General features: G+C 31.0%; 2 protein-coding genes across 2 annotated transcripts; both read left to right on the top strand.

Moving 5' to 3' along the window:
- Window positions 1-499: 499 nt before the first annotated feature.
- Window positions 500-2,286, top strand: LOC107930667 (3-ketoacyl-CoA synthase 19). The gene has a single exon (XM_016862368.2). It carries the CDS (start codon window positions 657-659, stop codon window positions 2,037-2,039), a length of 1,383 nt encoding a protein of 460 aa, XP_016717857.2. The 5' UTR covers window positions 500-656; the 3' UTR covers window positions 2,040-2,286.
- A 5,500-nt stretch (window positions 2,287-7,786) lies between these two features.
- LOC107930746 (60S ribosomal protein L23a) lies at window positions 7,787-9,733 on the top strand. Its single transcript, XM_016862466.2, has 4 exons — window positions 7,787-7,923; window positions 8,030-8,069; window positions 8,856-9,219; window positions 9,500-9,733. The coding sequence occupies exons 2-4, from the start codon at window positions 8,054-8,056 to the stop codon at window positions 9,582-9,584; spliced, it is 465 nt and encodes a 154-aa protein (XP_016717955.1). The 5' UTR covers window positions 7,787-7,923; window positions 8,030-8,053; the 3' UTR covers window positions 9,585-9,733.
- The last annotated feature ends 240 nt before the right edge of the window (window positions 9,734-9,973 follow it).

Here is a 9,973-nt window from a genome sequence, read left to right on the forward strand (position 1 = left end):
ACTAATTCACAAATATCTTGTTCTAAGCAGGGGGTCTTAGGTTAAGTTATACATTTTTATGAGAGTTAAAATGTCATTTTACCTTTGTATTGACTTATTTCTTTACGGTTTTTGAAAGAACTAAATAAAAATTTAGCATTTTTTAGGGGTCACACAATAACTTTACCATATATTATGATTTTATGAATTTGGGGGTCTAATTTAGAGTTCTAAAGCATAAATTCTTTTTTTTCTTGGGAGGGCATAATCTGGGTGCCCTGTCCTTTTCCACTTGGTTCTAAAATACATATTGAACCACCGATTAAATCTTAATTCAATTGGCATTATTGCTATTGCAACAATTAAGAGTATGTGGTTTTGAGTGAATTTAAGTGTCTTTTTCTTCCTATTTAAAGGTAAAAAGTACTATGGATAGAAATATGATTTATATTAAAAAAAATTACATAGGACCAAGGTGTTTATGTTTAAATTGAACTGGTTTTCCCAGCCAGGTCAGATTGGGATATCGTTTTCTTTTTAATATAAATAGACATATATCCAATCCACAAAGAGTATACCAACTAGTACATTTCTCTCAATTTCTTTGAAGAGAAGTTTCACATTTCTTGATTTTATACATAAACATCCCATCTCCATCACATTCTCAAGCCTTTTCAATGGAGTTTTTAATGAAAATATGTCTCCTTTTCCTTTGTGGCCTCATTTCTCACTTTGTTAACATGTTTTTCCAGAAGAGAGATCAGCAATGCTATATGTTGGGTTATGAATGTTTCAAGGCTTCCGATGACAGGAGGCTCGACACTGATGCGTGCGTGAAAGTTGTGTTGAGGAACAAGAATCTTGGTCTGGACCAATACAGGTTTCTTTTAAAAACCATTGTTAGTTCTGGTCTTGGTGAAGAAACTTATGGTCCAAGGAATGTTATTGATGGTAGAGAAGAGTTTCCTTCGGAAAACGATGCACATGCCGAGATGGATGAGATCATGTTCAGCACTCTAGACACTCTGTTCGAGAAAACAGGAGTTTCCCCGTCAGAAATCGACATACTCGTCGTCGATGTCTCGTTGTTTTCACCTGCACCGTCGTTAACATCCCGGATTATAAACAGGTACAAGATGAGGGACAACATTAAGTCCTTCAGTCTCTCCGGAATGGGATGTAGTGCAAGCATGGTTGCAATCGATATGGTGCAGCAGTTGTTCAAGACATACAAGAACCAGTTCGCCATCGTTGTGAGCACCGAATCAATCGCTAGGCATTGGTACTGCGGCAAAGAGAAGTCAATGATGTTATCGAATTGCCTGTTCCGTAACGGAGGGTGTTCAATCCTCTTAACAAACAAAAGGGACTTGAAGGATCGATGCTTGTTGAAGTTGAAGTGTGCCGTAAGAACCAATATCGGTTACGATGACGAAGCATACGGATGTTGCATACAGGTTGAAGATCCACAAGGTTACCAAGGTTTCCTCCTTACTAAAAGCTTAACAAAAGCCGCTGCTAAAGCTTTTACAGGGAATCTCAAGCTCCTATTGCCCAAAATATTACCAGTTTGGGAACTGCTTCGATATGCAATATCAACTCTCGGGAAAAAATCAACCAAAGGCCAAAATTTAAGTTTCAATTTAAATCTCAAGTCTGGGGTTGACCATTTTTGTCTCCATCCAGGTGGAAGGGCAGTGATTGATGGGCTTGGGAAGAGTTTGGGACTTAGTGAATATGACTTAGAGCCAACTAGAATGGCACTATACAGATTTGGGAACACATCAGCAGGTGGTTTATGGTATGTTTTGAGTTACATGGAAGCTAAGAAGAGGCTGAAGAAAGGTGATAAGATTTTCATGGTGAGCCTTGGAGCTGGGTTCATGTGCAACAACTGTGTGTGGGAGGTAATGAAGGATGGTTTGGAAGATACTAGGGTTTGGGAAGGTTGCATTGATGAGTACCCTAGAAAAAACCTGGTCAATCCCTTCACTGAGAAGTATAGTTGGATCAATGATGAGTGCTTGAACTTTGTCAGGCTTGACGATCAGTTCAATTAAGGAAATTGCAGTTCATATTTTTCTTTAAGGAATTTTAAGCAAGTTGCAATTATTTGTGTGGATATTTGACAGGCAAATCTGAAAGATATCCCTGGTGCTTACAAATTCATGTTTGGTTTGCTACTTTCGTACTTTTTTTTTATAGTTGCTGATCAATTGTTCTACCAAGCTAGCTACTAGGTCGGTCTATGTATTCTCCAAAAGTAAAAATATTGTTCTCCTTAAATAAATAAAATGATTTTACCTATACAATTGCATAAAATTAAAATTAATGTCAGATTTTTAACCCATTAAAAAAAAGTGAGAATGTTTTTATATATATATATATATGCCACCAATTTGCTTCCACGTGAAGTTGGAACTTGGGACCAGCTTTCCATTGATTATTCAACTTGAGCCAACTCTACTCGTTTTATACAACTTTTAGACTAATCTTTCAGCAATAAATTTATGAAGCTTAAAGCGGCTGGCAAAATTTTTAATTTATTTTTTATATGAGAAATTATAATGAAATTTTCAATTTAGTTTTTATATAAATAAATTATGAATTAACAGTAAAATAACAATTTAACTCCTTAAAAATAGAAAAAATTATGTTTAATTTCTCAAAAATGATGAAATTATAAATTGATACATAATAAATTTATATTTTGATCTATAAAAAAATTATAATTAAATTTCGACCTCTGTTAAAAAAAATATAAATTCATCCCTGAATGGGATAACGATATTTGAATTTTTTTTATAACTTTCGTATTTGTATTTGTTTTGTGATCTAAATTTAATTTTATTCAAATTAAGAGAAATATTTAGATAAAATTTTTCAACAATAATAATTCTAAATTTTAAACTTAATATAAGCGAAGACAAAATCTATTGTCACTTTTTTCAACTATTTAGTTGAAACTTTAATGAAAAAAATAATAGCAATCGATGCTCCATGTGTTTCATTTACGTGCTCTCCATGCCATATCAACTATTTGGCTTGTCTGTGTCACTTTTCTTCTATTTTTGGTACATTAATTGTCACTATTCTAATTATTCTAATAATATTATTAATCCATAGACAATGGCACCATTTTTAATGTTTAAGCATTCAAGAGTTTTTCAACCATATGCTGTCATAAACATTCATAACAGTCAAGCAAACAGCCACCACCATTTAAAATTATGGTTTCCAATTATTCTCATATCTAAGATGAAAATGAAAACATAATTTAGGAATCGGAAAACAAATTATAAATGCATTTTTGTAATCTAAAATCAGTTGGATATTATATTTATGTTATAGTTATGAATTTTATCTTTTTATTTTATGAAAATTAAGGAGTTAGTTCTTTTACTTCTGTTAAAATATGATTTTCGTTTTTTATAAAAATTTAAAAGTTAATCTAACGAGGTAACATTGTTAAATTTTATCATTAAATTGTTCATCTAGAAATTAACAATTCAACAATATATATGTAAAGAATTAGCATAATGAACAATTAACAAATTATATACAACAAGTTAGCAAAACCAACAACTTAAATTCATGTGTTTAACAACAATTGGATTAACTTGTCAATTATCATAAAGTAAGAGGATCAAGTTTTGAAAAATTGAAGTAAAGGGATGAAATTTATTAGACCTATGTTTATATGAATCAAATTAAGTTACAATTTATATTCACATATTAGCTTGATGATTTAAAAAACTCAATTTTTTTTCTTTTTTAACTAATGAACCATGGTTAAAATGACAAGGTAAGGCTCTAGATGTTGGTGCCTAGGTTCAAATTTCACCTATGTCTATATTAATCAATAATTTTTAATATTTGAAGATCATCTGTGCGCCAGCCACTCTTCTTAACCACTTATCTTTGTTTTGGGCAAACACTTTCACAATTTTTAGCTTACACTTACACATCAACTACCATACTTTTAGCATGGCAATTCTTTCTTAACTGACTAACTTAAGATCCTTTCAGACATTTCATTAATCCCTTCTTTTTCTTAAAACCACAAACGTACTTTTCAAAGAATCTATCTTCAAAGCCCACTTCATACAGACCATCTCTTTACACATTAAGTTATTCCAGAATGGTTGTTCACAAATATAGTTCACTGGCGGTTACATACACGCTTGGCGAAATCTCACGTAGATTTGAATACCATCAGCTTACCAATCGAATCATATTCTTCTTCAACACCCACAACCTTATAATGATAATGAACTTAACATATCATTCAGATAAATTCTACACATCTTTGATTACAAAACCCCACATACTCAGAATAACAATAACACAGATTCCATAAGATTTCTTAGGTATGGTGGATACCAAATACTAAAATTTCAATACTATATAACATAGACGAACTTAAATTGACAATTTCTTAGGTCTTTCATAACTACGAGTATGCCCATATTCAAAATGATAGATTACCATGGTGAATATCCCTTTTTGAACATACAGATACATATATTTTTTCAAGAACTTCCTTGATAACTTATTCAATTACTTCACAAATCTAATTCAACCAAATTAAATTTAGACATATCACGACCTTATCTTAGCAATACCTATCACAGATCAATTAGAATTTATCCAAAACTTACCATAACGGCGGATAAGCACATTATACTAGATAGACTTATCAGAGTACGCCACAAGGGCCAAACAGAATAAGTCTTAAAGGCACATACAAAATCATGTGTTTACTGTCCCAACGAACTTTCACAGAAGGTGCCATGGGTTTCTCCCTCATGGTCTTATACATAAATTTCATGTATCGTGATCTGCCAATTTGATCTACACAATATCGAAGGCTACACCATAAGCATTCATATAGACGTATCTTGCCATGGGTCTCAGCTACATGGACTTCCACACATATTCATGTATCGTGATCTGCCAATCCGGTCTTTATCTTACTAGAGGCTACACCATGAGTGTTTTCATATCATACGATGTCATGAGTTTTAACCTCATGGTCTTACAGTTATTTTTATATTGTGATATGTCAGTTTGGTTAGCAATGTATCTGTCCTACCAGAGGCATCACAGAGGGACATTGCTTAGCATTCATTTACCTAGGTTTGTTTGTATTCTTGATCGATTCATAATTTTCGTATAACAAACTTTACTTGCATGCTTACCAATTCTCATTATTCTTTTCAACAGAACTTTATACATATTTTTATAGCACAATTTCACCTTTACTACACTCATGCACCTACCAATTATCATGGATATCATCATATTTTATATATACTTTTACTTGAACATTTCACATAGAAGAGTTAGGGTAGAAACTCACCTGATACTCACCTACTGAAGTTCGAAACTCCAGACTCAAACATTCTTCTTGAAGTAGCAGCAACAACTAGAGATGGAATAACCATTCAATAACTAAAAACCATAACTTCCAGCTTAACATGAAAGAGATACAATTTGACTTAAGAAAAGAATCAAAGAGTAACATTTTAGGAAGAAGAAGAACTTTTTTTAGAACTTTTCTCACACATATAAATATGACCCATGCTTCTTAGTGGAACTTAACAAGTGTCATACATTTCAGAATTTGCCTTCTTAGCGGTCTACTGTTTCTGAGAGAAACATAAATGAGAATCCTGCATAATAGATATCAGATTAGTCTATCCAATTGGTTTCTAACCAGTTTACTTTACAACCTAACTAGCACAATACTTCAGACAAACAAGGTGTACTATATCTTTGGCATTAACTCATACCATAATTACCTTTTTACTTAACAAAATATCACCCTTTAAATAGCAGAATAATCTGAAATGAAATCTTCACTAACTTACATGGCGGTTACTATACGCCCACACCTATGCTCCAAAAGAAACATATGGACAAATTACACTTCGCCAAACATGTTATTTTACTAGAATGCGCCTAAATATTGGACCCGCCAATATTAATATATATTTAAGGATTAAATTTTTTTACATAAAACAAATAGTTAAAATTTTTTCTTTACTCCAAACTTGATTTGCATGGTCTACATAAATAAAACATGTACTATAACGGTTGAATTATTGAAATATCGATTGTAAAAAATTGTTACGAAAAACTATAAAACCATGTTAGATTTACAACAATGTAAGTGAATCCCTCCCTAATCTCTAATATATATCATATGATTAAATTTTTATTTTTATTTCAGATACATGTTAAATATAAAAATCAAATTTATAGAAATAATTTTTTATCTAAAAAAAATTGTCACTATAATAAATTAAATGTATGTATATTGACAATACAAAATGGAAATCTTTTGACTTTTCAATTTTTATTTATTGCAGCTGCACTCATTTTAATTTAGCTAAAAAGAATATAATAATCATATGTCTATCACCTTCGACTCAAATAACATGATATATCAACCACTTCAATAATTTGATTATATAAAAAAGTAGTGGTTAAGGATATTCATTTATAAAATTTACTCGAGTGTAAGTTTTTAGAGTAAATAGAAAGTTTTTATTGAAAATATAATTATTTTATTTATTTTAATAAAAAAGTTTCACAAACAAATTTAGATTAATATTAAATATTTCTTAAATAATTTTAGTACTATTTTATTACCATTTAAATTCAAATCCCATCATCCTAGATTTGTAGAACTTTTCTATTCACTAAAGGTGTATAAGATAATAATCTTAGTTGAGTTTTTTTTTGGAACAATCTTATTATATGTTCCGATTATATCTATTTTTTTGATACAATATTTAGAATTATTCATAGCCTCTCCCTAATCTATAAATAGTAGGACAATACGGTTCAACGTACTCAAACCACGTCCTCCTACAGTGACTGCAATATCCATGCCAATCAAGTGAAGATTCAATCGATAATTTTATTTAGTTAAAATATATTTAATAAAAAACATTTTAACTCTTCTGAAAATTTAACAATTTAAATTAGAATATTTTAATATATATTTACTTTAATTCTTACCATTTTATAATTTTATCTTATATCTTCTAACACAAAATTCTTACCTTCAAATTTGGTTCAAAGAAAAAAAAAAGAAAAAAAAAGAAAGTTCATTGAACACAATTCAAACTATAAAACTCAAAAACATAATCATCTGGGTTAAATTCTACTATTAGTTTAATCTGTAAATTTAGTTTTATGTACTTTAATTTATTTATTTTAGTCTTTATATTTTTTGAATTAGTCAATTTTAGTTTTTTTTTTACTCTTCAATTTTTAAAATTTTAGTCCTAATCAAATGGTACCAGTTGAATCTGTTTAGTTAAATTTTGTTATTAATCCTGTACTAAGTGTAAAGTTTTAGATTTAGTCTATATACTCCAATTTCATCATTCTTAGTTGTTATATATTTTTTTAATTTCAAAATTTTAGTCTTGATTTAAATAATAGTCATTAAATCTATTAACTGATTTTTTGTGAATAATATGTGAAAATATCAAGCTGACATAACATCTCAATATGATAGTATGTTTGTCGCATCAGATTTTAAAAATAAAAAATTTAATGACTAAAATTTGATCAAGATTGAAATTTTGAAATATGAAAAAATACATGGACCAAAAATGATCAAATTAAAATACATGAAACATTATATAAAAACTAATAATAGAATTTAACCAATGTCTTGTACATATCCCTAAGTAATACAACTAGCCTAACCCATTAGTTAATAATTTAATGGGCCTAAATAAACCCAATTTCGCCCAAATATTAAGCTAAAAATTTAGAATTGATCCTTTGACGGGCTTAGTAAATTAGACCCATAAAATCCAGCTTACTACAGGAATTTTTATTTTTACTAAATATAAAGCCGCCGTATCTTCTTCACTTGGGAAAGAAAACCCTAAACTCTCAAGCAGCCGCAGCTAGAAAAGGGTATCTGAATTTCTTTATATTAAGTTGATTGATTGTCTTTTTTAATTCTCTAATTTGGGTATCTTAAGTTGTTTTAAATATTCTTTATTTTAATTTTTCTTACCAGGTTATTGAAGTAAGAAATTTAGCAATGTCTCCAGCTAAAGGTAAGGATTTTTTTGGTTTAGTTTTAGTTTTGAGCTTTTTGGATATTGGGTTTTCTGTTAAATGAAGGCAATTTTTGTATAGAAGATTGTAAAGTTTGTTTCTTTGGTTATTTTAGATAATGTTTCATTTAAGATTATATATAGAAATGGAAAAAGTCAATTTCCTTGAAGACATTTACCATTTTAAGTTTTAGATACGAGTTCCTTTTTGAGGAAAATAATGTGAGTAAGTTGGACATGTGTTTGTGTAAGTGCTTTGGGGATGATAAGTGAAGAAAAAAATGGTTTCTTCTTTGTATCAATGAGGTGGTTCTAACAGGAAAGGGACTGCGAATATGAGGATTTAAATCCGAGTTGTGTATATGATGCCTTTTAAGGATGACTGTATGAACAGATTGGGCTAACCCCCCGTTTGTGTTCTTTGATTAGCGTGTGCAAATGTTGATTCAGGGTAATTGCTGGAATTGGAAGGTGGTTGTTTTAGTTGGATCGAAGTGGATTCTTGTGTTGAATTTGATATCTGTGCAATTTTTTCTGTTTAATGTTATGTGTCAAATGATGATTTTTCAGTTAAACTTACCAATTTGTAATTTATTCTTCTTACATTGCGATCTGGTGTTTTTAGTTAGCTCCAAGGTGTAAGCATGGTCGACCTGAGTTAGCTTTTGTAATCATTAGCCAATATAGTCTACATTACCTTTGTGCATTCGGGGTGAAATAACTAGTATATAACGCATTTTAATTATTGTGGTGCTTTTAGATTAATATTTTTTAAACGTTTGGCAGTTGACAGCAAGAAAAAGGCCGATCCGAAGGCTCAAGCAGTGAAGGCTGCTAAGGCTGTGAAATCGGGTGTGACATTTAAGAAGAAGTCCAAGAAGATCAGGACAAAAGTTACCTTTCATCGGCCAAGGACTTTGAAGAAGGACCGTAACCCTAAGTATCCTCGCATCAGTGCAACACCAAGAAATAAGTTGGATCAATATCAAATTCTCAAGTATCCTTTAACTACTGAGTCTGCAATGAAGAAAATCGAGGACAACAACACCTTGGTTTTCATTGTTGACATCCGTGCTGACAAGAAGAAGATTAAAGATGCTGTGAAGAAGATGTGCGACATTCAGACAAAGAAAGTGAATACGTTGATCAGGTAAATTTCATTATCTTAGTCGTGTATGATTGGCTTGTCATGTTTAAAATCTTCTATTGTTAGTTTTGATTACACATGCAACAGTTATGGTATTACCATAGGCCTTGGATTGAAATCTGATACATCAAGTTTAATATAGACCTATGATTTATTATTTTGAACTGTCCCTTGTAGCCCAACTGGCTACTTGATCGTGTTGTCATGAATCCCCACGTTGTGTAATTGTTTAGTGGAATGAAAACATCTACATGGTTGTTAAACTCGTGTTATCTTTATGCAGGCCTGATGGAACCAAGAAGGCGTATGTTAGGTTGACTCCGGATTATGATGCTTTGGATGTGGCAAACAAGATTGGAATTATCTAAGCAGATCAACCAATGTCTTCCTTGATTTCAACAGTTTTGTTAGAACGATTGACTATGTTAGGACTCTTTATTTTCGTGTCTGCATTATATGTGTAAGGAACTATGTTTTTACTACTAAAAATCTGCATGGGATTTGGTTTAGGATTTTACACACGATGTCCTGAATGAATGGATTTTACTTTTTCGTTTTAATCGAGTCAAGGTTCAAGTAGTAAGAAGCTTGAGTTTATTATAAGACAAATTGTCAAAAACAGACACAAACAAAGCTAAAGCACCAATTATTGGTAAGATCACAAGACAGACAAAGACCGATACATCATAGGACTAACTAAAAACCAACCAATCTAAAACAGAGCTTCGAAATCCCATAAACCACAGGTATCACTATT

Source organism: Gossypium hirsutum, chromosome D10 (assembly GCF_007990345.1).
Source record: "Gossypium hirsutum isolate 1008001.06 chromosome D10, Gossypium_hirsutum_v2.1, whole genome shotgun sequence".
NCBI classification, from domain to species: Eukaryota; Viridiplantae; Streptophyta; class Magnoliopsida; order Malvales; family Malvaceae; genus Gossypium; species Gossypium hirsutum.

Bases quoted from the DNA above. Each gene is read 5' to 3' on its own strand.
- LOC107930746 (XM_016862466.2), top strand. The intron at 9,220-9,499 runs GTAAATTTCATT...ATCTTTATGCAG, and splicing joins AAAGTGAATACGTTGATCAG to GCCTGATGGAACCAAGAAGG.
- LOC107930667 (XM_016862368.2), top strand. From the start codon at position 657: ATGGAGTTTTTAATGAAAATATGTCTCCTTTTCCTTTGTGGCCTCATT.